Here is a 26,649-nt window from a genome sequence, read left to right as displayed (position 1 = left end):
TTTTCTTTGGAGACACTTTTGATTCGGAAACTGCCCCGGCTCAATATTATAGGGGTTTGTTTTTAAAACATTAATGCAAACAACATTTGGATCGACTCGACTTGACTCGACCTATGATGTCAGTAACGGCTCAGGAGCGCCCAGGAAAGACGTGACACCTGCAGCCACAGTCGGCAACCAGAGCAGTGTGTGATTTAAACACACTTTCTGTAAACACACAGTCAGTTTTTTTCCCCAACAATATCTTTATTTATTTCCAAACATATTAACACATATATACAACCACTGGGACTCAATACTCCTGCCCCAAACTATGCAGAACACATGTCCACCCAAACCACGATCAAGACACAAGAACAAAACAACTACAGGAGTAAGTAAATATAAATAACTAAAGAAAAAAGAAAAAGGGAAAAAACTTAAAGGGATAGTTCAACATTTTGGCAAATCGGCCCATTGCCATAATCCCTATAGTCATAGCAGTAGGTTTGTTACCTTTAATTGTCGGTGCAAGCTATTTTTAGAACGGCGGAGCAGAGCTGCGAGCTGCTCAGAGCTATGCTACGGAGGCTAATGGGATTCTTTGGTTTTCCTCATCAAACTCATGAAATACACAATCCAACAACTCCAAAACGCTCTGGTGGACAAGTTGTGACCTGCACATTCATCACGCTAAGAGATAATAACTGAATGTTACGAGAGAGTTGTTTTCGAGGCAAATTCATGCCAAACCACTGATGCGTGTTCCTGTCGGGGGCAGTTTTTCGGCAAGCAGTCTCTGCATTTGCCTCGAAAGCAACTCTGTCTCGTAACGTTCTGTTATTATCTCATAGCGTGGTGAATGTGCAGGTCACAACTTGTCCACCAGAGCGTTTTGGAGTTGTTGGATTGTGTATTTGATGAGTTTGATGAGGGAAACCAAGAACTCCCATGAGTCTCTGTAGCGTAGCTCTGAGCAGCTCACGACTCTGCTCCGCCGATCTAAAAATAACTTGCACCGACAAGTAAAGGTAACAAGCCTACTCCTAAAACTATAGGGATTATGGTAGTGGGCCAATTTGCCAAAATGTTGAACTATCCCTTTAAATACATAGACAATAAAATAATAATACATACGTAAAAAGGGGGGAATAAGTCTACGCAAAACCAATTGTACCCTGTCCATACTGTACTCACAAGCAGTAAACATTTTCTCCAAATGAACTGCAGAGGGCTACTTATGGGTCATCCCCACACACAGTCAGTTTAACCAAAGTCCTTCAATATAGAACGTCTCTGGTTTAACCCACACCCTCCTGTTAAAGTAAAAGAGGACTGTGCTCAGATGTCACCGATTACTACGCACTTGATTGTTCTCAAATGTGTTTGACCGTGCACTCATGCTCACAAATACTTCACGCTAATTTCCAGGCATTAGTTGACCAAACAACTCTGCAGTCAATCCTGAGAAAGTCGTTTCAGCTATGACTAAGAAGGTGATGGTTAAAAAACAGTGTGAGTCATGTATACAAACATGCAAACAAAAAATGGCAGTCATCAAGGATGTTGTGGTGTTTTTGTTGCTTCCTTTTAAAGCAGTTTGGATACACAGGAACAAAACCAACACAGAGGAAAATGACTTGGAGTTTGGTTAACAACTGATAAAAGGTTTTTACCCTTCTGAGTGCACCAGTAATCGCTGTGAATTATGGGAACTGTCAGCACACCAAATTGCTTGTGTGAAACTACCCATACGATGGCTGATAAGGGTTGTTGTTCCCGGTAATAACATAACTTAAATAATCGTGAACTGAATTTAGGAGATCGTTTAAAGTAGCTAATTAAAAAAAAAAAAACACCACAGGCTTGTGAGATCACTAGATATGATGGAATAATATCACGTCACGGCGGATTACGTCAGTGTTCGCACTTTTAATCAGGGAAAAGCCTGTGTGAAAGTAACCTATGACCCCCTGATAAGAGCAGCGTGATGGATCCAGTCTTTGATTCTCGCCGTGCAGCGTTGGCGATGCACTTGCTGGCTTTTTGGAAGTTGATTGATGGGCGAATGAAAGAATGCTGGAGGAACTCCGTATGACCTCCGCCTCTTCATCTTTACAGCATGTCCACTGATGCGACTCAGGTGATGCTAATAGAAAACACACCGCATCACGTCTGCGTGCATCCGTGAGCGTGTGCGTGCGTGCGTGTGCAGGTGATCAAAAGCGTTCCTCTAATGCGGCCCATCTGTGCTTACACGCCAACCATAACCGGTTTTAGATGCTCGTAAACCTTTTCTTTGATTGTTGCATTTCTCCCTAATGAAAATGGTCCATGGTGTTCGCTGCCACAGAGCTGTTTTTTTTTTTTACCCCTGCTTGGAATAATTAAGACGCTGAACTCGGAGCTCGTCCTTTTTTACCTAGCCAGTGAGATCATTGTGTCATTTTTTGCCACATTTTCCTCCACTACAGTACATGTCCAGACATGAACATGATCAAAGCCATAAATGATTTTGTAAAGCTGTTTTTTTTAGTCACGAAAATTGTTTTTCATTTCAGCTTAATTTCCTTTTATACATCCATCATCCAGTCTTTCCATCCTTCTGTGTCTGTTCATTACATTTCATATTTATTCCATCCATGGATTACATGCATACATTACATGATTACATATGTTAACTTTTCTCTCTTTTTCTCCTTTATCTGTATGACACCATAATGTAAATGGAAAGGAGCAGGAAGAAAAACTTATGATACCTGCCCCTTTCTATAGTTATAATTACATTATCTTAGATACCAAGCATTAACACCAATACCATACGTTATTTCAGAGAATTAAAGTGAAGTGAAATGATTGTACAGCTTTTCAATTCCTTGCTTTGTGAATGTTATAACTTTCGTTCTTGTGCATAGATAGATAGATAGATAGATAGATAGATAGATAGATAGATAGATAGATAGATAGATAGATAGATAGATAGATAGATAGATAGATAACAATATAAAATGTAATAAAAATGTATATACAACAAATCGGCAGTGTTGATTGTAGTTTAGTAGCAGTTTGCATGACATTACATATAGAAATATATATAAAACGCACAGTTTTGGGACTGGTTTATAACTGTACATCCTCTTCTCTCATCCGTCCAGCTTGTCCACCTGGCACTTACAAACCAGAGGGGGCTCCAGGAGGTCTGAGCACCTGCCAGTCGTGCCCCGACCTGCAGCACACCTCCCAGCCAGGCAGCACCACCCTCGATGACTGCGCCTGCAAGCCTGGCTACCAGCCGATAGGCATGACCTGCCAGGGTAAGACGGAGCAAGAGCAGTAGCTGTTGTGTAGGCATCCAACTGGAAACTGCGGCTATTGTAACTCTCGGGTCTCATGTGGTTGTAATAATGAGACACAGAGTTAGTAGAGGGCAGTGAAAGTCAGCTGCTTCCAGGAAAACCATGAGGGCTGGTGAACGAAGTGATATATTGATGAATCAACTGGAACACAAAACAATCTGCTCCATCCTGTATCATGACTCTACTTCCAGTAATTTCACTGACCCTCCCATTTCTCAAAGAATGAGCCAGTGATTTCCTCACAGCAGTTCATCTGTACACAAGGATGCTCATCAATCACCAGACTGCATCGTGCTTTATCTTATTCCCTCTGTGCAGATTGGGGAGGTGATGGTTGACAACCTGCAATTTTCTGCTTCCAAGATTTGTTATTGTTTTTGACAGGAACATTAAGTTTCTGGTCGGCCCCACAGCAGCCTCCACTACAACACCATCACTGCAGGCTGTTTTTAACTTCTCTTCTCTTCTCTTCTCTTCTCTTCTCTTCTCTTCTCTTCTCTTCTCTTCTCTTCTCTTCTCCTCTCCCTCTCTTCTCTTCTCCTCTTTTCTTCTTCTCCTCCTCCTTTCCTCTCCTCTTCTCTTCTCCTCTCTTCTCTTCTCTTCTCTTCTCTTCTCTTCTCTTCTCTTCTCTTCTCTTCTCTTCTCTTCTCTTCTCTTCTCTTCTCTCCTTTTCCACCTCTTCTCTTCTCTTCTCTTCTCTTCTCTTCTCTTCTCTTCTCTTCTCTTCTCTTCTCTTCTCTTCTCTTCTCTTCTCTTCTCTTCTCTTCTCTTCTCTTCTCTCCTCTCCTCTCCTCTCCTCCAGTGGTTTACTGTCCAGAGCTGTCTCCTCCAGAAAATGGCTTTTTTATCCAAAATGTTTGCAACAACCACTTCGATGCAGCCTGCGGTGTGCGGTGCCAGGCAGGTTTTGACCTCCAGGGGACCAGCATCAGACTGTGCCAGGCCGACGGCACCTGGACGGGGACACCCGCCAGCTGTAGAGGTGAGGAGGGGGCGGGAAGGACGCACATAACACTTTTGCATTGATTGCAGCAGCTTTCTCTTCATGCAGCTCAGTAACAATAACGATGTAGAAGCAGAGCTGCAGCTGATCATTATTGTCAGGTTACTAGCAGATAATTTGCTCCATAGAATAGTAGAGACATGTGAAAAAATGTGCATCACAACCAGTCCAAAACCCAAAGTCATTCATCTGACAGTTACATAAAACAGCACAGCAGTTTAGATACATATTTTAGAGGACGGAGCTAGAGAGTTAATGGTGTTTTTGCTTTGATAAAGGGTCTTTAAATTCATATTTTAAGGCTCTGTCCAGCCAACATCACTAAAAAACAAGTCAAAACTGCAAAAAAAAAATGGAGCTATGTTTTGAGGAAAGGACGTTAGGAAATGAAATGGGGCTTTATTGTTTTGTTGTGTTGTCGATCAAACTTGTAGAACAAATGTAAGCCAACTGAAAACACTTAAACAATTAAAATCAGGTTTTTTTCAAAATGTAAAACTCCCGTCAATGTTGACTGACACTTTGTATGATCGTGTACGGTGCATACAATATCTCACAACGCTCCCGGTTATATTGCGATTAGAGACAAATATACAAGCTCGTCTGATTGATTCCAGCAGGTCCTCCACCACATGTCTCATATAATTCCTCATTAAACAATGGGACCTTCATCAAAGCACTCAAAAGCCTGACGCTTCTCCTCTGATCTTTGCAGACTTTAATAAACATTTATGCAACACTAAATCAACTTATTGAGATGAAGAATGGGAGTAGATGTGTTGCGCTGATTCGCCACAACTGTCCACCAGCCAAGAACAGTGCAGACAGTCTGTGTGAGTGCGTGTGTGTCGGCCTGTGAATATGTCTTGCAGTAATATTGATATCACATGTGTTAAGCTTAAACAAGGAATCAACATGTCAACATTTACAGGGCGGCTACTGCTTTTCTGCCAGGAAGAAAGGTAGAGAGAGCGCTGATTCAATTAAAGAGAGGGCGAGGCTGGGAGGAAGATAGGATATTAGGAAAGAGGGGAAACGGGTTCAAGCGAGCAGACGGGACAGAATGAGAGGAAGAGGGTGTCGGAGGGGTCAGGATATTAATGATGCCAGTTTTTTACAGAAAGACAGCAACAGAGTGACTCATAGAAAATACCAAGACACTGAATATTCAAGGGTGTGTGACTGTGTGTGTGGGAGATTTATAGTATGTGGCTTTGGGTATATATTTCTGAGTGTGTGTGCATATGTCTGCTTGTATGTGTTACACTAAGTTTAGTCTTTGCCACATACTGTAAGACCTCCCAGCTAGTTAAGCCCTGAGGGAGGGGGAGGGGAGGGGAGGGGAGGGGGTCCCCTCCGAAAACCGCCTGTCTGTCTATGGGTGGTGATGAGAAATAACACGCTACACGCCCTTTTCTAGACCTCAGCATAATAAAGAACAGACACACTCCGGACTTTTTTTTTTTCTTCTTCTTTTATTTCATAGGGGATTTCACGCTTTGGGTTAAATGATAGGTCCCAATTTATAGCTACAGATGATATAGAGCTGTACATTCCTGCAGCTGATTTACTGCTTTCTCTCCTCCTGTGATTTATACGCAGCACTTGTTTTTTAACAAGTATGCCTCAAAAAACAAAAAGGATGAAAAGGCATTTGCGATCCATAAATTGGTAATAACTAATGTTTGAGTTAAACTTAGATAAGCACACACAAGGTGGAGTCGTGCAGAAGGAGGAAATCCCTTTGCAATATGACTGAAATGAAGCGTAATGTGACTTTTTAAGTATTTTTGGGGGGCTTTCATGCCTTTAATTGATAGGATAGCTGTAGAGAGACAGGGAATTGGAAGACAGAGAGGGGGAATGACATGCAGCATCTGTAGGTATTTCATCTTATACCGTATGTGTTTGTGAGCATACCTGTGATTTTCAAGTCGGGCTCGAACATGGACAAGGTTTGGAAGAAATCCTCTAAAGAAGTAAAAAAAAGCAGACTGTGAGACTTCTTGAAGACGGGAGAAGGTAGAGGAAAAGTTGTGCTACTGAAGCCAAACCCAGTTGCAGCAGGAGGGACAGGAGGAGCCATACAGTACCACCAGTCACAGAAGATGCAGCGGTCCTTCGTTGAAAAATGACGTCACAGCAACTCAATCTAAAAAGCAGACTGTGTTGTGTTGTGTGTGTGTGTATGTGCCAGGTTTGTGCTTCTGACTTGGCACCAGTATCATCTGTTGTGTTTCCTGACTGATCAGACGGTGCGACGGACGCTGCATGAAGTCGACCTCCGCAGACGGCGTCCAAGAAGAAAATCATTTCTCACAGAATGAGGAGGATTAAACTTTGCCAAAGAACATGAAACGAAGCCTGATGAATATTGGCAGCACATTCTTTGGTCAGATGAAACCAGAATAAATGAGTTTGGATCAGATCGAGTCCAGCGCGTCTGGCGCGGACTGGGCCAGGACTACCTCAGCTCAGCGCGTCCAACAACACAGAGGAGGGATTGAGCTGATATGCGTGAAAGGTGCGAGAGGGAGATGACATTCATAGACGACATAATGAATGCAAGTTTGTACCCAAATATCGAACAAACCGATCACTCCCGGTCTCAAGAGGCTTGGCAGAAGAAGAACTTTCCAAACACAATGAAAAAATCAGACAGGAGTTTTGCAAAGAATAAAAAAGTGAAGACTACAACCTGGCCAAGTCTGTCCCTGAGCTGGAGTCCAGTAAAACGTCTCTGGTGTATTTTAAGCAGAAGGTAGAGCAAACAAAAATCCCCCGGCGAAGAGCATCTGAAAAGGATCATGGGAATAACAGCAAAACATCTCTCCACACGGATGGCAAGTTTGATATCATCCAAGGAATCTCAGTAATGAAGTTTGCTCTGACTTCTGCTGCAGCTGGGTTTTTAAAAAAGAACCTTTCATTAGAGTTTAATTAGTCAAACATTTCTGCTTTTCCAATGGACTGGTTTCTTTCTTGATGTGCTTTGGCTAAAAAGTAAACACAACTCTATTAAGCAAAGGTTGGTCGCCAGTAATAATATGTATTTTCAGATTGTCAAATTGTCATAAGCCTCTAAATTGACTGTAACAAACCACAAAATGTACTTTTGAATCACTTGCTCGTGCTTTCTTCCAGGTTTTCCTTTTTCTGTCATTTTATGGTCTTAAGCTTTCAAAAATATTCAGAAGTGCCCGCAGCAAATTAAACACAAGAGCAAAAACAAAAACAAAGGCAGCACAAGCTACCAATCAGATCATAACAATGTGTTTTTCTCCTTTTTTTTTTTTTTTTTACCCCCTGGACGCTGCAGTGCGATCCTGCCCGCCGCTCGCTCGGCCGCAGCACGGCTTCCTGAGGTGCAGCAACGGCGGCGCCTCCTACAGGGCCGAGTGTCAGGTGGGCTGCGAGCGGGGCCACCGGCTGGAGGGAGACCCCAGACTCACCTGCCAGGCCGACTCCCAGTGGAGTGGACCCCAACCTCGGTGTGTGGGTAAGCCTTCATCAGCCCAGACCTCCTACCTTAAACTGTCTGTTACCACTAACACCGCTTCAGTCTCTACGACCCGTCACTGCTATAACACCTTCTTCCTTTTTCTTCTTATTTGTATTCTTGATTACATTTCTGATTCCAGAGCACAAGAGGCCCCATGACTTATCCCAAGAATAAAATCAAACTGGAAAAATGGAAAAAAGAAAATAGCAGATCTGATTTGATTTGCCAATAAACTTTTTTTTCTTTTTTCAAACTGTACATTTGGGCATTTTGACAAACATCCTAATAGAAATCTGCTAGAAGAGACTGGTGCATCACAATTTCCTCTCTCTACTCACGTCCTCCCCGAGGGAATTCATCTATCTCAACCACTACTTTCTGTTTTCATGTGTCACATCCTCATCCAAACTCTTGCGGTTCCCTCATCTGTCGAGGTAAATTAGATTTCTCTATTTGATTATTCAATTTGCATTATTTTCCATGATAGATCAGGCCAGCCCTTACACACACACACACACACACACACACACACACACACACACACACACACACACACACACACACACACACACACACACACACACACAATGAGAGTCTCTCTTTCACAGTACATCTTTATTTTGCAGCCTGAATGTGTTTAACTCTAAGATCATATTATCTGTTTAGGTAACTGAAAAAGCAGAAAGATCATTTATCAAATGACTGACTCTAAAATAATCTGGATATTTCTACGTAAAAAACATGTGGGTTTTACACACACACATGAGGTAACTGGCATATACGCTGCGGTTAAACATATGGTGTGTGTTTTGCACAGAGCTACATCATATACAAGAGAGATACATCTGCTTTCTCATCGCCAAGCTGGAGTCAGTCACCACATATGCACAATATGCACACAGAGTTACCCACACACTTCACAACTGATAGTTAAGTTAAAATAGTTGCACACACTCATGCCCGCCACAGAGAGCACCCAGGTCAGGCACACCAACACACAAAAAAGGGACAGTGTGAGAGTGTGTAACCCACAAACCTCCGGCCTGCTCTGACTCACTTCCAGCCAACCAGCGAGCTGTGCTATTTAAAAAAAAAAAAAGCCCGGTTTTGCTTCTGGAAAACTCTCGGTTTATCGATAACTATCATCTCTTTCTGGCCAAGTTACAGATTGTTTGTTTGACCATCTCAGTGTTTTGCCCACAGACTGTCATTACCTCTTTAACACAACGAGGAGTGCTCGACAGACTGCTGCTGCAGCTGGGCGGTTTGTTTTAGTGTTTGTTTGCGCTGTGGTGGAACAGGATCACCTCCACTGCCCTGAGAGGATGTAGGGCTATTTTTTTTTTCATCCGATTGAAATCTCCCTCTCTGAGAGTATTTCCCTCGATAGCTCTCACAGCCAACCAAACGCCGGGTGAAACAGGAGATAGAGAGAATGAGAATGATCCATCCATCATCAAGTCAAACCCACAATGAGCCTGCATCCCTCAAAAAGAAAAAAAGCATAAAAAGCCTCCAGTGTACGAGTCCTGTGGTCGGTGTTTTCTTAGGTCCATTTCCGACCAAATGTTTGTTGTGTTTGTGCCAGTCTCTGTTACACACACACACACACACACACACACACACACACACACACACACACACACACACACACACACACACACACACACACACACACACACACACACACACACACACACACAGACTGAAAATAGTTTCATTTCTGGCCTTTATAGTGGAGCCTGCTCAAAGTAAGATTTTATCACTCTGGGGTAAAAACACAGGAAACATGCTCATGATGCTGGCTGAAAGAGTCTTTTTTTATTTTCTTTTTGTCTATTATTGCTCTAACTGACCTTATCTTCAAATACTCACATTTTCCTGCCGCAAGCCTGATCAAGCCCGATGCAGCACAACTTTTAATATCGACTAATGAAAGTGGGAAGCAGTTTGCCTCTGTATCAGATTCATCTCTCCATCTCTCCCCAGAGGTGCGTTGTCCCCCCGCCGTGCCGCTGAAGAACGTCCTGCTGTCGCCCCCCGTCTGCGGGAGGAGGCCAGCGTCGCCGGGCTCCAGCTGCCTGCTCACCTGTCGTCAAGGCTACCGTCTCCAAGGAAACAGGAAGGCCGTGTGCATGGGCTCAGGAAACTGGACGGCGAATGTGCACAAAGCAGTCTGCACAGGTGATGAACAGTGTGTGTATGTGTGTGTGTGTGTGTTTGTGAAAGAAAGTATGTTGAGGTCAGGAGTTTATGTCAGTGCGTGTTTTCTCACTAATTACCTTTGGTTGAGTTTATTTGAAGCAATAGTTTGACATTTTTGGGAGTAAATAGTTATTCTCTGTCTCGCCAAGAGCAAGTATGGAAATAGTGCCGGGCAGCAATTACCTCAGCGTAAACATCTGAAGCCGGTAGTTAACATTTTGTATCTCGTTTGTTTCATATACACAGAAGGCAGAAATGCAGAAACAGCACGATGTGGTGCACGGTGACTTCCACGCTTGGCACAGAAGACATGAGAACGACACTGATGAGGGTTTTTCTTGAAAAGATATGATGCTATTTCTATATGAATGAATGAAAGCCTGTACGTTACAGTACAACAGGACCAGACTCATTGTCCTCACTGGTTTTTATTTCCTGTACTTGGATGTGCCAGACGGTTTTCCACCATTAAGTTGTTTGTAAGTTCAACATGTCTGCGCGGAAGATTCAATTAATATTCCAGCGCTAGACGGAACGACACTTTTTTCTTTTCTTTTTTTTTTTTTTAATGTGTTGAGTTCATGTGCAAGGCAGAAAAAAAGAGGCATTGTTAAAAGAGCTGAAGAGAAAGATGCCGAATATGTGGAGAAAGAGAGGAAAGATGAGGATATAAAAAACCAAGCAGCAGGAAAGTTGGAGGGAGAGTTTTTTTTCCACTCTCTGCCCCCCCTCCTCTTCTCTCTCTGCATATTTCTCTGCTTTGTGAATGGTGAGAATGGTGCTAACCCCATTTTGAAGCAGACTTCGGGTCACTAACTCAAACCATACCATGTCCGAGCCCTCATGCCCCCTCCCTCCTCCTGTCCTCCTCCTCCTGTCCTCCTCCTCCTCCTCCTCCTCCTGCTCCTCCGCCCTGACTGGGCTCTGGAGAGCGTTATAATGAACTTCAGCTCTCCAGATGCCTTGCAGGTGAAACAGGTGGTGCAGAGCAGCCTCGCCTCCCCCCCCCCCCCCCCTCCACTCCCCCCTCAGATGTCCTCAATCCCCTCATTTCCTTCACGGAGAGAAAGTTCCCTAATGAAGGAGCCGCTGTCATTAAGCAGAGGAAGAGGTGCAATAAAGATAAAATGAACGGAGCGGCGAGGAGGGGGGAGGATGAGTCATCTGTACTGTAGGTGTTTTATAATGGTACGGCAGAGAGATGGCACAAATGGGCTGATGGAAGAAAAGAGAGGGGGAGGGAAATAGAAATAAAAATGTGGGTGGGATGGAGAGAATGACGAGAAGGAGAGAGAGAGAGCAGAATGATGAGCAGATCAAAAAAAGTGAAAGTTGCTGCAAAGTCAGAAGTGCTCTTCTGTCTCGCCGTTGACACCCAGAGTGAAATATCTCTCCATTTGTTATGAAGATGAATGAGGCCGATTGCAGCAGAGTGTGTGTGTGTGTGTTAGTGTTTAGCAAAGACGGATGCCTAAGTAGACGGGTCATCAGGTCCAGATGGGAGCTGAGCTGGCTCTCTCTTTACACAACGCAACAGGCATGACCGCCGCCGATCGATGAGAGATTCGGCTCTTGGAGGGTTCCCTCATTTAAAGCAGGCTTGAACTGGGTTGAACTGAACTGCGCCGGGTTCACATCATTACAACATCGCCGCACGGAGAACGAGACCCAGGGAGAAACTGTTCCATCCAAGGGTCACGGTGGCTAAGTGAGCAGCCCACCGGCCAAACAGGTTGACATTATTATAACATTGATTTCTAATGACAACATGCTTCATATTAAGAGGGCCACCACACATGACCTAATGTTTCCTACTGGAACAAATAAGACTCCTGGAAGTTGATTATAATTCAAGCGAGAGGATTAAATATTCTTCTTTTTTTTTACTGCCAGTCTTTATCTGTTTGTCTGAGACTGTGCAGACACAGTTACTCAAATCTTTATCCTGCTGGTAGCCCCACTTTCTTTCTTTTTTTTACCATATCTGGCAGTCAATTCAGTAGATCAGCATTTAATACTTCATTTTATTCACCTCTTAAAATCTCTGAGTAGCTTCAAATATGTATGTGTTGCACATTTTCTTTTTCAGCACAACCACTGTGTTTGGAAAACAAAGAAAAGTAAAATATGAGATGTGAATTATCACATTCAGAACTTGAATTATGTTACAAAAGCTGATCAGAGAACTGATGAATGAAATGTGAGGTGGTTAAGCGAAGCTGACAACATCAGTGCGGTAACCTCAGCCTCATACATGTGTAATAAATCCAACGACAAGCGTCCACTTTTCTCACATCTGTTTAAGTGTATTGTAAGGAAAAAAAAGAAATCCACTTGTTGGTCATTTTTCCCTTGGATTCATCCACACAGCTTAATGTCAGAGTTAGCTCATGTCATTGTCGTCCAGTAGCTGTTAACATGAGCAAATCCCTCACAAGACAGATTTATAATCATGAAGTCCAGAAAATATAAAATGTCCAAGATGATGCTTCCTTTTCCATGAGCCCAGCTGGTTTCTCACAATGACCCAGAGCGCGTTTCACACGTCATCTCACCTCTATCTCCTCTAACCTCTGCTCCACCATTGTGGTCAGATGTTGAGGTAATGGATGGACAGAGATAAGGAAGTCAGAGCCACATACAAGTGTAAATGTAACATCGCTGGGATCTGGCCTTGTGTTGGAACGGCAACACTGTCTCTTTGATTCGGTAATGACCAATAATGAGGGTGTGACGTGCTGTGATTAAAGAGGTCCAGGGGTCCCATGACATCATGCATCAACTCCCCGGTTGATAACAAGGAGCAGGCTGAGTTCAGCGGACAGTGTTTGCGGTGGAGGATTGAACATCTGCGATATTTGTCTCTAATGTAAATCCTAATTACACTCTCTGGAGTCTGTTAAAGCTGTTCGCTTGTGTGTTCAGTTCACTTCAGTTTTCTTCTCCGTGTCTTCCTCAGATGCTGAACCGCCATGGATCCAGTGTCCCGCGGACATCGTTGCAGAGACAGATGGTCGGCATGGGACTGCCAACATCAGCTGGAATGTCCCGAACGCCACCGACAACTCTAAGGAGGAGGTCGGATCATTTAGCAGCTGATCTCTTTTTAAACTGTCAGAGATGTCAGGACAATTACTTTGCAGATGCCCGGACAGAACAACAGCATCTCTCATCATCATTACTCTCACTCCCAGTCTCTTCTCTTTATATTTTCTCTCTCTCTGTCTCTCTGCCTGGTCCAGGTGGTGGTGCAGGTGAAGCCGGTCTACACCCCTCCCCAGCTGTTCCCCATCGGAAAAGAGACCATCACCTACATCGTGAGCGACCGCTCCGGGAACCAGGCCAACTGCTCCTTCACAGTCACAGTCATTGGTGAGCTCATCCTTCTGGAGACTGCATCAAAGTAAACTATGGATGCTACATATGGCCGGCATGGCCCGGTCCAAAGAGAGAGGGGAAAGAATTTGTTCACAGATTTTCACTTTGATCGTCTCATTCTCTCTCACGAAACAAAAACGAATGCTTTCAGAATAATTTGAAAAATGCATAGTTTGCCCACACAGCGTTGTTTTAAGATCACTACATAGCCCTCATCAGCTCTATCAGCTGTTCAGCAGTGATGGGAAACATTCATTGTTCATTCATTCCTTTGAAGTTTAAGGGATAGTTCGTTTGATCATTTGATAGATAGATAGTTTGTTTTGAGATAAGCGGGGCAGAGACGTGAGCTGCTCAGTGAACACAATGGAGGTGAATGGTACAGGTCCCCTGCCCCTCAATGTGCAGGTCACAACTTGTCCACCAGAGCATTTTGGAGTTGTTGGATTGTGTATTTGATGAGTTTGATGAGGGACAGGGGACCTGTACCATTCACTTCCATTGTGTTCACTGAGCAGCTCACGTCTCTGCCCCGCTGATCTCAAAACAACATGCACCGATAATTAAAGGTAATGAACCTACAGTACTGCTATGACTATAGGGATTATGGCAATAGGAGAATTTTCCAAAATGTTGAACTATCCCTTTAACATGCTAACCAGCTAGCCCCCACAAGTCAGAACATCTTATCACTTTCCAATACTGAGTCACTGTTGCATCCGCTCTGGATGCCCTGAAGAAGTGTTGCCGCTCAGAGGACGCACAATAACCTCTTGTCTTGAAAACACAACAATGAATAAGAGCAGCAGCTGTAAATGCTGCTAACAATGGCTGCACTCAACAAGTAGCTCCTTTAAAGAGCTCATAAACGATCCCCAGACATCATCTGATCCACTGGCTCAAGTGCACACAGCTGAGCCGCTTTGTACGTGACAAATGTTTGAGATGACATGATATTTATTAACAGTTCCTGTGTTGTGTGGCAGTGCTGACAAATTCCCATTTAATTCATGTGGCGCGCCCTGGGATCTTGTACCACAGTATCTACTTTGTGGGTTTCCCTCAAAACCTGATTAGAGAAAGGCACAAAAAAACTAGAATCAACACACAGTTTTGCTTCTGTAATTCGTTAAATCCAGACGTCACCATGATAACGAGCAACATACGTTCAGTGTTAAAAGTCACTGGCAACATCTGAGAGCTGTAACGCTCCGATGGAAACCTTTAGACTGATCAGACTTCCTACACAAAACGTAAGTTACAACACACACGCACTATAACAATGTGTGGAGTCATAAATGAGTTGGAAAATGTGACTTTTACATGCTGTTTTATGCTTTGTAGAATACGGCAAATTAGTGCCACCTGTAAAAGTCGAGAGCATTTGAGACCCAGATGAATGTCACTAAAGAATCTGTATTTTAGTTTTTATTAGTTGATACACTTGGGTGATGAAAGTGACCTAAAGTGACCTAGTTTTGAACTCAAACCAGCAGCTCTCGGCTACAGGAACACGTCTCTTCCCCTCAGCGAGGACCCTTAACTCCACGCTGCAGTTTATTTCTGTCATTCAGTATAAAAGCTGTGATTTAATTGATGCACTCACCAGCGAGGGGGCATGCGTCCGCCCCAGCAGGTGCCAAATAGTGTTTCTGTAGAGAGCAAAAAACAGGGGTGTCCTGTGTCAACCGCTCAATAATCACAGCAGTCAGGGGGAAAAACCTCAAGCATGGTAGCCGTGAACATTTCCATATGTTATTATGGTGGTGGAACGTTGTGGTTTTTTATTAGAGACATGTGTTTAACCAGTGCCCTCTGACACACTGTGCTGCCGCGTCGAAAAAAGTCAGATCACAGCGAGGCAAACTTCTCCTAACTGTGTTTTTCTATAATATTGTTCTAATGGTATTCTCGTCTCTGGAGCAGTCGAGCCGTTGAAGCTGCACGTGGCTGAGATCGCTGCTCTGACTGCTCTGATGTAAATTGACTGTAATCGATCCGTTTCCTGTTAACAACCTTTATTTCCCCCCCTTTTCTAAGATACGGAGCCTCCCGTGATTGACAGGTGCAGGTCGCCGCCCACGGTCCAGGCCACAGACACGGAGACGGCGGTCGTTTGGGAGGTGCCACAGTTTTCCGACAACTCAGGTATGTCTGGTCGCCCCGTTCTCAGACGACTGCGTCGAGAAAAGATGGTTTATTCCTTTGGCTCCTCTGTTCCACTCCACTCCACCCTCCTCTTCCACTGATGATGGTTAAACAGGATCTTTTCCATTGGGTGACTAGAGGAGAGGGGGGGGGGGGGGGGGGGTATTCAGGAGAGGGCTCTGTGTCTTTTGTGTGCACATGTGTGTGTTGTTATGGGCTGTAATTGTGTACACAAACGCTTCATTTGTGTGTCTGCGTTTGGGAGGGATAGAGATAGAAACAAGACCGAGGACAGATGAAGTCGTTCCCGAAGCCTGTTAACGTCATTAATGTTGAAACAGTCGACGGAGAGAAAAGCAGGTGTTTTAGCCATGAAAAATGTTCTTTTGTGGGAAAGTGCGCTCATTCCATCCATTTTTTCACACAGTCATTTGTATAATTACACAAGCACACATAATACTGCACTGTAAAGGGAGTTGCTCGTCAAATAAGTATGTTTTTTCTTTATCAGAGTGGCTGCCATACACAATAGAGCCGAGTATTAATCACTGTCTCGGTAAAAGTCGACTCTCCACGTGTACAAACAGTTTAAGTATCCAATATGAACAATGACCCTTTTTTTTATATAAGTGTCTTTTAAAGTGTTAAGGCAATTGGTCTCATTAACCAGGTTTTATATGTAAAATGTTTATCTCTTAAGGAACTGGTAACAGCTGTAAGATTAATTTAATTGAGTGAAAAGTGCAAACGTCCTCAGGGGGAAACGTTGAGGCTGAACAGTCCTCTGCTTCGCTGTGATCCAGCTTGAACTGTTACTTTTACACAAAAGGCTTTTCACTGCAGTGCAGATTGAACAGTTCTTTCTTTCTTTCTTTCTTTTTTTTGCTAATCAATCATGTAATCTGAGGATTTTGTGGGATAGAAACGGCCCTAGCGCTGCAGGCGTGTCGACAACAATCGAATCACCCCAAAGAATTCCTAAATAAACACGTCAAAAATAAGATTTGAGCCACAGCGCGATCAGTTCCATCCACTGCACTTTTGAAGTTAATGGTATAATCATCTTCTTCAGGCGCAATTTGACAAGCGGTGAGGCTGTGATGGGGACATAATAGCAGTTGTTATGACTCCGTGTGCACCCTGCTGTGTCCTCTAGTTAACTAAGGCCACTCGCCGCATCGATGTTTCGTAATCCAGGGCCGATAAAGAAGAGCATCAAGGCCTCTCTCTGCCAAATAGACTAAATAGCATGGAGCTGTCTGGCTCTGTCCTGGCGCTCCAGCTGTACCCAAACAGCTGTGGTGGTGACAGACGGCAAACCAGACTTCTCCAGGGCTGCAGCCCACAACCAGGCCCATGTAATTCACTGGCCCTAGCTCCACACACATACACACACACACACACACACACACACACACACACACACACACACACACACACACATAAATAACACTCACAGTGTTGCAGAATGAGTGTGAGTGTTTCTCACATCACAGAGAAACCAATGAGAGCCTCCCCCCACCTGTAAGTGGAGGTGCCCCCCTATCAAACACACACACTCACTCACTCACACACACTCACTCACACACACACACACACTCTCATACACTGTAATAACAGGCTGCTGCGGCTGCTTTGGGCCGCACGACGTCAACACCGCGCTGCTTCGACGTCAGTGTTTTGTTTTTCCAGGCCCACACCCTGATGCCCGAGCTATATATAGTCACGAGTCGGTAGACGCACACATTAACACACGTGCAAACACACACACACGCATACACACACAGGCTATATATAAGGGGAGACACCAGACTCCAACAGTCCAGACGTGTGTCAGCGCCGCTGGAACGGCGTCGCTGCCATGAACGGAGGAGGTGGATCCGAGTGAAGCAAAAAGGTCAATCACTCACTTTTCCCACCTTCTCCCTTTGTCGGTAATCCTGTCTGTGTCTCACACTTGGTGCAGATGTTTTCACAGCTTCTGGTTCACAACCTGTGTCTGATTGTGCAGGAAATATCCATAGTGTCACACACACACTGACACACACACACTCCTCATCACCGCTGCCTCTCCAAAAGCACAATCCATCATTTTCTGCACGTTCAGTTTTTTTTTTTTTAAACCAATCAGACTTTTTCTCAGTTTTGCTCTTCATCCAGCAGACGTGGATTGTTCAGCTGCCGTGTGATGCCCAGACACACTTCTTATCCTGGTTTAACATCTATGGTTTACTGAGAGTGACTCATTTAGTCCTGGACAGTGGATGCAGGCCAACGCTGCCCTCTGTAGGTTAACTGGAGTAACATATTTGACTCAAACTGAGATCCCCCACTTGCTCTTGCAAAAGCAAATGTGACTAAAAACAAAGCTTTGAATATTATAATTAATTTAACTTTTGCTTTTTATTTTGAGAATGTACTCAGGGCACAGATTATATGATTAAATGTACAAACACCACTGGAAACCATCAGTCAGTTTCAGCATGAAAATGAAGAATAAAATTGATATATAAAGAGTATTATGTGTTAGATGTGGGTCTGTTACACTTGTGTCTCATCCTCTCAGGTGGCCGCCTCGCAGTAACCAGTAGCCACACTCCAGGCGCTCTGTTCCCAGTGGGAGAGACTCTGGTCCAGTACACCGCCACTGACGCTGCAGGAAACAGCCGCACCTGCAACCTCACCGTCACTGTACAAGGTGCAGAGCCGACAGATGTAACCTTACCTGGCTTTTCTTAGCTGGCACAAACTAGATCCTATTGATTAAAGAAAATGTTAGTGGTGGCAGTAATTATTTGAAGTTTTATTGGGAATGTCGTCTCTTTCCAGGGACGAGCTGCGATCAGCCGTACGTCCCGGTGAACGGAGAGTTCATCTGCTCTGAGGAAGAGGAGGGCGTCAACTGCACTCTCCAGTGTAAGGAGGGCTACAGCTTCACTCAGGATGCAGTGCACAGCTACTTCTGCGCCTACAACGGCGTGTGGGAGCCGCCCTACTCTCCGGACAGGCCCGACTGCTCAGGTAAACGCAGCACAGATGTGGTGTTGCTGCCGGTTAAATGATCAAATTATCAAAAATCCTCCTCCTCTTCTTCAGTAAACCGTATCGCAAACAACGGGTTCAAGCCCTTCGAGATGCTGTTTAAAGCGTCTCGCTGTGATGATGTGGATCTGGTCAAATCATTCGCCGGGGAGTTCAACAACAAACTGAGAGGCATGGTGAGAACCACACACACACACACAAAAACAAACACACTCATTCGTGATACAGTAGATCAACTCTCACGCACATGTTGCTTCTTTTCAGCTCCCCAACATCTGTAGCAGCGACGACGTCACCTGCAAACTTGAGGTGATGTCACAGGGTCACTGTCTGGAGTACAACTACGACTACGAGAACGGCTTTTCTATCAGTAAGATCCAAACACACAAATTCACCCTCACTCATTTTTTAAACGAAGCATCCTATGAGCTCATCGTTCCTCCCTCTCTCTCTCTCTGTCAAAACATTTATCAGCACCAGGAGGTTGGGGCAACAGCTGGAGTCCTCAGGGCACCCAGGATTACGCTTACTTTGAGTCGGGCTTCGCCACAGGCAGCCGGCAGCTCAGCAGCAGCAGCGGCAGGCAGCAAGACGGCAGCCTGCAGCCACAGCATCGCACCAAGAGGCACAGGAAGCTCAGAGGCCCCACCAGAGACCAGAAGATCCAGATCTTTTTCAACATCACAGGTAAAATAAGTAGGCCTGAAACGATTTTTTCTGAATCGAAGCTCCATTTAAAGGGATAGTTCAACATTTTGGCAAATTGGCCCATTGCCATAATCTCTATAGTAGAGGTCTTCACGGGTCCAATTTGATGGACCCGAACCCAAATGGACCCGTGAAAATTGGACCCGGAGCCGACTGGCCCCGAGCTATTATTGTAAATATGAGTTCCGAACTCGAACCGAACCCTTAAAAACCCGTGGACCCGAAATGCCCGAGTTGCTTTATGATTTAATACAAGTTGTCTAGCGTTAAATAAGACTTGTTTTTACTTTCTGTTTCTTACCTAAACTTAGTCTTCTTCTACCTGGTTCCGGCTGCGGCCGCTGCCAGCCCCCCCTGGCCATAACCTGATGTAAACAGAAATAAATCCACGTTGTCATTTTCTTGTTTAGATGGTCATGTACTGTAATCCTTCTTCTTAGCCATTGCTAACGCCAATCCACCAGTCATTTCCTCTTGTTTAATTAACGTTATAATTTTGGAGTTTCCATGTGCTTTGCGGAGCATACCGCGGTAACAACACGCTACGGCAACTCGATTGTTTAACTATTTTGAATTAACCATAACGTTACGTTAATAAACAAACTTTTTAACTGCCCCGAGTCCTGACCTAGGCTCTAACTTTAGCTTGAACTGTCACCTTTGACGTCATCATAAGAGTTGTGTAGTTGTTTTGATCACGTGACATAAGTCACACAGGCAGCTCGCAGGCTCGCATTGGACGGAAGGGGGAGGGCGGGGGTGATTGACAGCTGTGACAGCCAATCGCCGGGTCCTCTCGGGTACTGTAGGACCCGGCCTTTCACAATAAGAGACCCGAGACCCGAGACAAACTCCACCGGTTCCGACCCGGCCCCGGAGTCACTTCTTGTGAGTGGACCCAAAACCCGAGCCGGGTCGGGTCGGAACCTCGGGTTTTCGGGTTGTCGGTTTTTTCCGAAGACCTCTACTCTATAGTCATAGCAGTAGGTTTGTTACCTTTAATTGTCGGTGCAAGCTATTTTTAGAACGGCGGAGCAGAGCCGTGAGCTGCTCAGAGCTACGCTACGGAGGCTCATGGGATTTCTTGGTTTCCCTCATCAAACTCCAAAACGCTCTGGTGGACAAGTTGTGACCTGCACATTCACCACGCTATGAGATAATAACAGAACGTTACGAGACAGAGTAACCGTAACAGCTTGTCCTCAGTGATGCAACAGGGAGTCTGAAAGCATCCAGTGAAGTCGAGATAAGCGGATCTGACAAAATGCAGTGCAACGTAATGTAAACATGTGTATTTTATGTGTTCACTAATCGACATGAACGCTTATGAGACCGTACAGTGAGTTATCGATATTGACGCTGCTGCATTCGTTTAATTCGTCTTTTGTTGGAGTGATTTGGCCTAAAAACACACAAGAATATACACTCCTCTTTTTACACAGGCACCCCTCTTACTCTTTCTCTCTCGCTCTCTTTCTCACACACACACTCACACTCATTTGCAAGCACGTCCTTTTAATATAACAACAAACAAAATACCATATTCGATTACTCGATTAATCGATGATATAGATAGAATAATGGATTACAAAAATAATCGATAACTGCAGCCCTAAAATAAGTGCAGCCTTCTTTGTGGATTTGGACCTTTCCTGTGCCACCGATACATGTGTGTACATTGCCATCAGTTGTTAGTTATCAGTCCTTTAAACTTTGTCCGTTCTCCCAGCAAGCATCCCTCTGCCCCTGTCGAGGAACGACTCAATAGAAGTGGCCAATCAGAAGAGGCTCCTGCGAACCTTGGAGCAGCTGACCAACCGGCTGAAGCGAACGCTGGCCAAGCAGCCGCTGTCCAGTTTCCACGTGTCCTCGGAGATGATCGTGGCCGACCCCAAGTCGCTGGAGGGCCGGAGGGCGTCTCTGTTCTGCAGGCCGGGCTCGGTGCTCAAGGGCAGGATGTGTGGTGAGTAGGAGGGGAGGGGACACGAGTGAAAGAAACTCCCACCTAAACTCACTGAACCACCTTTTTCTTTTATTTGTGCTTATATTTATGACAATTTAAATACGTGAAAATTTATGGGATTCTCAGGAAAAATCTCACACTGCTATAAACTTTTTATGTTTCCCATTAAATGGCTAATTGTAAGTGCTTTTGCAGTCCAATGTCCGGTGGGAACGTACTTCTCTCTGGAATATAATGAGTGTGAGAGCTGCTGGTTGGGCTCCTACCAGGACCAGGAGGGTCAGCTGGAGTGTAAGTCCTGTCCCGAGGGAACCTCCACGGCCTACCTTCACTCCCGCAGCGTGGCTGAATGCAAAGGTACGATGCATGCTCCAATAATAACACTGCAGATACTCAAATAAAAGTCGAGTCTCAGATAGACGCCAGGTCTGTTTCTATTTTCTGCAAGTTCTTGTGAATGTACACAACCTCTCAAAGCCAACAATCGCCAATTCGATCAGTTTCTAAGCTGCTTCATTCGTGCTAGAGTTCTGATAATTAAGACCCGATCCGACCCGTGGGTGTTGAAGCTCAGACCAGACGTGGCCGGACTCACGAGCGTTAATTCTTTGCCCGAACGCCAAGTGGTCTGACCCGACCCGAGTTATTTATTTATTAGTTATTTATAATACTGTGCATCTCGATGAATGAAGAGCAAGGCAGTCAGTCTTAGAAGAAAAAAGGGTGATGTCTGCACACTGTATAAAAGAATCCACTCCTTCTCCTTCTCCTCTGATACAACAAACAGGATAAAACATTCAGTCATCTTGATTTTCATCCATGTCCTCAGGTGTAGATGAATAACTCTCTGTATCCGATTCCTCCTCTCGATGTGGTCATGGTCATGTGTTTGCAGGTCAGTGCAAACCTGGAAGTCACTCTCTGAACGGGCTGGAGATCTGCGAGTCATGTCCACTGGGACACTTCCAGCCCGGTTACGGCGCCAGGGAGTGTCTGCTCTGTCCCGACGAGACTTCCACCGTCACCAGAGGAGCCGTGGACGAGACGGAGTGCGGAGGTGATACAGTCTGACAGCGCGGAGCACACACCCCTCGGTGTCCTATCAACTTGCTTACTTTTGACTGTGAAACACTTTAATCATTATACTAAACGCTGCTAGGTAACAAAAACAAACACAGTTCCTGTCTGTAAGCAACAATGTGTCAGTTAGTATTTGGCCCACATCTGCAGATATATCAGAAAGGCAAACTCCTTTTTGGAAAGTTCATGGAAAGTTGGATGATAAATCTGGAAGCAGAGAAATTTTTGCTACCTCAGTTTCCGAGTTAAAAAGACAAAAATAACCTATAACCTTTCCAATTGTTGACTTGGACATACTAGATATTGGCTTTCCCCTTTTTTTCCATTTTTTGGGTGATGCTGGAGCTTCACCTGCTGCTTCGTATTCACTAATTTCTTTTTTCTTTTTTCATGGTTGCTCCTCTCCTGCTGCAGTCCCCTGTTCAGCAGGTCACTTCTCCCGCACCGGTCTGGTTCCCTGTTACCCCTGTCCCAGAGATTACTACCAGCCTGAGCATGGCCGCTCCTACTGCCTCTCCTGCCCCTTCTACGGGACCACCACTGTCACCGGTGCAACCACCATCCAGCACTGCTCCAGTAAGTGTGACAGCTCAGACAAAACACACTTTTATTTCCATGGTAAACCAACACAAACAACACACTGCGCAATCACATTTTGTTCCTGTGGTGAATCAAGAAGATCTTTGTTTTTTCATATTTGAATTAGTGTAGAAATAAAAACCTCTGATCACTGCTGCTGTTTGTACAACAATCTGAATCTGAACGTCCTGCAGAAAGTTCAGCCAAAGATAATAGTAATAGTTTTAATGTTTGAGGCTGCCTCATTCTCTGGGTTTCCCTAGTGGTGTCAGAATCCTGTTTTTGAGGCTTGTTTGCTATTGTCTGTGTGTCATGATAATGGCAGACGCAAACTGGCAGTTTCAGGGAGACTGGAGCTGACGTATCACAGCTCCAGGGGAGGGCACTAGTGCTACAAGCTCCTGCCCCGCTCTGCATCTGGCTCAGAGGTGAAAGGCTTGGCAGCTCGGTGTAGTTGTCAAGGTATAACGGGTATAGCTCACCTGGTAGAGCAGCTTGCACCTTGAGCAAGGACTATATTCCAGTCTGGGATCGAATTCCAGTGTGCAGTTTTATGCTAAATGCGCTGAATCGGTAATTGTACAATGTCCAGCTGTCAGCTAGCGGGGGGGTGGGGTGGCTGGGCGGGTGCAGAGCAGAGCAGTGCAGCCTCCGCCCACCCTCCAGAGGTGCATTGCTAATGAGCTGCTGGTGCTGTGCAGAAGGAGAGCCCTGGGAAATGGCACAGGTTTTGTGATTTTGGCCAAAAATGGTCGCGGGAGGGGGACTTTAAAGTCAACAATCTGAAATGTAATTACTTGGAGCAAACTGCCGAATACAGATCAAGATATGATGCTTATAGAGGTTTTAATGTTTTGTTGCGTTACAATAGTGAAACTAAGGTAATTAGATTGTTTTTTTAGCGAAGGAGAAAATGATATTTGTTAAAACAGTTTGGTCAACCCCCCAGCTCCAGTTTTCAATAAACTCTGATATGAGCAGATTATGGCAAAGTGCAGAGTTTCACACAGCAGAGTGCTATTGTAACCACTGCTGTGTTGAATTGGCATTTAAAGTGACTTATGTTGGATTTGTGCAGGACGTGCCAAGTGAAGTCACCAGAGAGTGAAATATATGGGACTGCTCTGTGTCAGCCGCTCCCGTGTCTGAGCGAAAAAATCCGTTGCCATCTCTCCAGTTGTGTGGTGTCTGATCTGTGTTGTGACAGCTCGATCCAATTGGAAAAAGGGATTACTGCGCTGGGATCAGGAGGGGAAAGGAAATAATATGACTTTTATTTCTCTGCAGCAGAATGGAAATGAATAACACTGCTGAAGTGTGGGAATGAACAGTGGTTAGGAGATGTTGCCAGCTCTCAGTAAGAATACAGGCTTTTGTTCAGTCGGATCACAACTGGCTGCCAGTCTGGTAGCGAGGGGAAAGATCCTTGCTGCGTTTTTTCCGATTTGTCTTTGCTTACATTGTCTGTGTTTTCTGTGGGTGTCATTGTCAGGTTTTGGCTCCAGTTTTCTTCCAAAGGAGGAGAGTGTGACTGCAGCTCCAGAGGTGGAGGTCATTGAAGACTACCAAGCAAGCAGTCAGGTCAGTATTAATCTGCACTAATATTTCATTATTTTACCTTCATTTATGGCCTTTTAATATTCAACAACGGGCACTAAGTATTCAGTTGATCCAGAAATGGAGACACATCTGTCCACAGATGATTTTAGACAGTGACATTAATGACCAGATTCCCCACATTTAATATCCTGAATATGCTCAAAATCAACATAGGTTCATCATCATCATCCTAACCTCTATGTAAACGCACTCATTGTTAACAAAACTTAATTGAGCTCATAAAAGCAGTCAACATACACAGATACAGACACAACTTGGCAAGAAAAAAAGTGTTTTTACAAGATTTGTGCAGCAATTATAGACAGAAACAAAGGTTGTTGTGCGTCAGTAGGTTTTGCTGTGTGTGTGTGTGTGTGTGTAACAGTGTTGTCTTATCTGCTATAGGTTTTCCATGAGTGCTTCCTGAAGCCCTGTCAGAATAAAGGGACTTGTGAGGAAGTCGGGGCGGGATACGTCTGCACCTGCATGCCAGGGTTCACAGGTAAACCACCGGTCGAAGTTTGAACCCGTTCAGGTTTCTGGTGTTTAGTTCCCTCGGTTCAGTCGCAGGCACAGCTGAGCCTCAGCCTCCTGAGGAACTGTTGATCAGCCCTGAACAGCGTGTTCTCTGTGGCTTTATCTGATGCTGGCAGCAACTGTCTGCACACACAAACCTGTCAGTGATTTCTTTGTGATCTTTTGTTGCTGTTTTGTTGACGAGTAAATCACCTATTGACTCTTTGTAGGAAAATGCTTTAAAGTAAAAAAAATACACCTCACTCTCTCCTCTCTGTGTTTTCATCAAGCAGGAAATATAATCAAACCTCATTTAAATTAAAGCCAAATGATGTTGGAATAAACAGTTCAAAGCCTCTTTGTGCTTCACACACACACACCATGTGGTTTACAGTGACTCAGCTGCATCAGCTGGTCGAGATGAAACAGATTGTATTGTTTAACCATCAAGTCTTAACTATGTGTTAGAATAAAACAAAGAACATTTATTCCTACAGGCATCACATTTTATTCCTGACACCATGGGATTAGTGTGGGTTTTCACTGTCCCACAGTAAAAACCCGCTATTCCCCACAGTGAGGTCCGCACCATCATGTTTGCTGCTGTGGTTGTGTGTCACTTTGCTGTAATCAGTGTTTGATGCACGCTCTGATATTCTTCTCTCCCAGGTGCCAAGTGTGAGATCGACATAGATGAGTGTGACTCTGCTCCGTGCCAGAACGGAGGCCTGTGTAAAGACGCCGTCGGGGACTTCCAGTGTCAGTGCAAGCCAGGATTTTTAGGTATGAGAGCTTTTGGCAACCAAACCCACACTTGTTATACACGTCTAAAGGTTTAGAGAGTATGAGAGGCTGTACAGTACAAAATCATGGAAAACCAGCATGAAAATTTCCAGGTCTTGGAAAAGCCTGGGAATTGTTTAAAAAAAAAAGAATGGAAAGAAATATTGTACAGACTACACCTATTATTATACAGGTTTAAAAAGTCAGGGTTATTTCACAGCAGACATGTTTCCTTTCCACCGTCGCTCTCAGGTGAAAACCAAACTGTAAACAGCTGTGGCTTCAGCTTGATAAATGTGATTTTTTTCAGAGTTGTGGTTTTGAAATGGTTTTAGTCTCGCTAATAAATGTCAATCCATAAAATATCATGTGGTAGTTTGACTGGACAGAGTTCTCCCCTGATAACAACAACCAAAAAACATTAAACCATGACATAAAGGGTAGGAGAAAGAAATGCTGTTTTGAGAACTTAATGATCTCTCTGCAATGTCAAAATATCATTATGGGAGAAATATGTTGATTACAGTTATGATTGTGTTGCCTCTGAGCCAAGATATAAATACCTGCCTCATGATACCCCGCAGACATTTATAACATTAACCACATACAGTAACGTGGCTTATTTTCTGTGTTTCGCTGCCGTTCGTCTCAGGGTCCCTGTGTGAGGCGGAGGTGAACGAGTGTATTTCCTCCCCCTGTCTGAACGAAGGTGTGTGCGTGGACGAGGTCAACAGGTTCACCTGCAGCTGTGCCGACGGCTTCACAGGTCAGATAATAAGACTGTCTTACTTATGAGCCAGTGAGGCAG

At 44.5% G+C, this 26,649-nt stretch overlaps 1 protein-coding gene across 1 annotated transcript in view; it reads left to right on the top strand.

The window, feature by feature from the left end:
- svep1 (sushi, von Willebrand factor type A, EGF and pentraxin domain containing 1) overlaps positions 1-26,649 on the top strand; it is a gene marked incomplete at its 5' end in the record, with an annotated part of 98,356 nt that overhangs the window by 45,744 nt on the left and 25,963 nt on the right. Inside the window, 20 exons of the mRNA XM_083993222.1 lie at positions 3,135-3,293; positions 4,138-4,317; positions 7,658-7,837; positions 9,830-10,024; positions 13,005-13,123; positions 13,288-13,417; positions 15,464-15,571; positions 18,138-18,269; positions 18,401-18,592; positions 18,668-18,789; positions 18,878-18,983; positions 19,088-19,300; positions 21,051-21,284; positions 21,480-21,641; positions 22,180-22,341; positions 22,779-22,940; positions 24,436-24,524; positions 24,948-25,044; positions 25,728-25,841; positions 26,494-26,607. Coding sequence (XP_083849348.1) covers positions 3,135-3,293; positions 4,138-4,317; positions 7,658-7,837; positions 9,830-10,024; positions 13,005-13,123; positions 13,288-13,417; positions 15,464-15,571; positions 18,138-18,269; positions 18,401-18,592; positions 18,668-18,789; positions 18,878-18,983; positions 19,088-19,300; positions 21,051-21,284; positions 21,480-21,641; positions 22,180-22,341; positions 22,779-22,940; positions 24,436-24,524; positions 24,948-25,044; positions 25,728-25,841; positions 26,494-26,607 — 2,970 coding nt within the window. The remainder of the gene's footprint in view (positions 1-3,134; positions 3,294-4,137; positions 4,318-7,657; positions 7,838-9,829; positions 10,025-13,004; positions 13,124-13,287; positions 13,418-15,463; positions 15,572-18,137; positions 18,270-18,400; positions 18,593-18,667; positions 18,790-18,877; positions 18,984-19,087; positions 19,301-21,050; positions 21,285-21,479; positions 21,642-22,179; positions 22,342-22,778; positions 22,941-24,435; positions 24,525-24,947; positions 25,045-25,727; positions 25,842-26,493; positions 26,608-26,649) is intronic.

The sequence above is a fragment of the Trachurus trachurus genome, assembly GCF_905171665.1.
Source record: "Trachurus trachurus genome assembly, chromosome: 18".
Classification (NCBI taxonomy): domain Eukaryota; kingdom Metazoa; phylum Chordata; class Actinopteri; order Carangiformes; family Carangidae; genus Trachurus; species Trachurus trachurus.
This window is presented reverse-complemented; position numbering and strand designations above follow the sequence as displayed.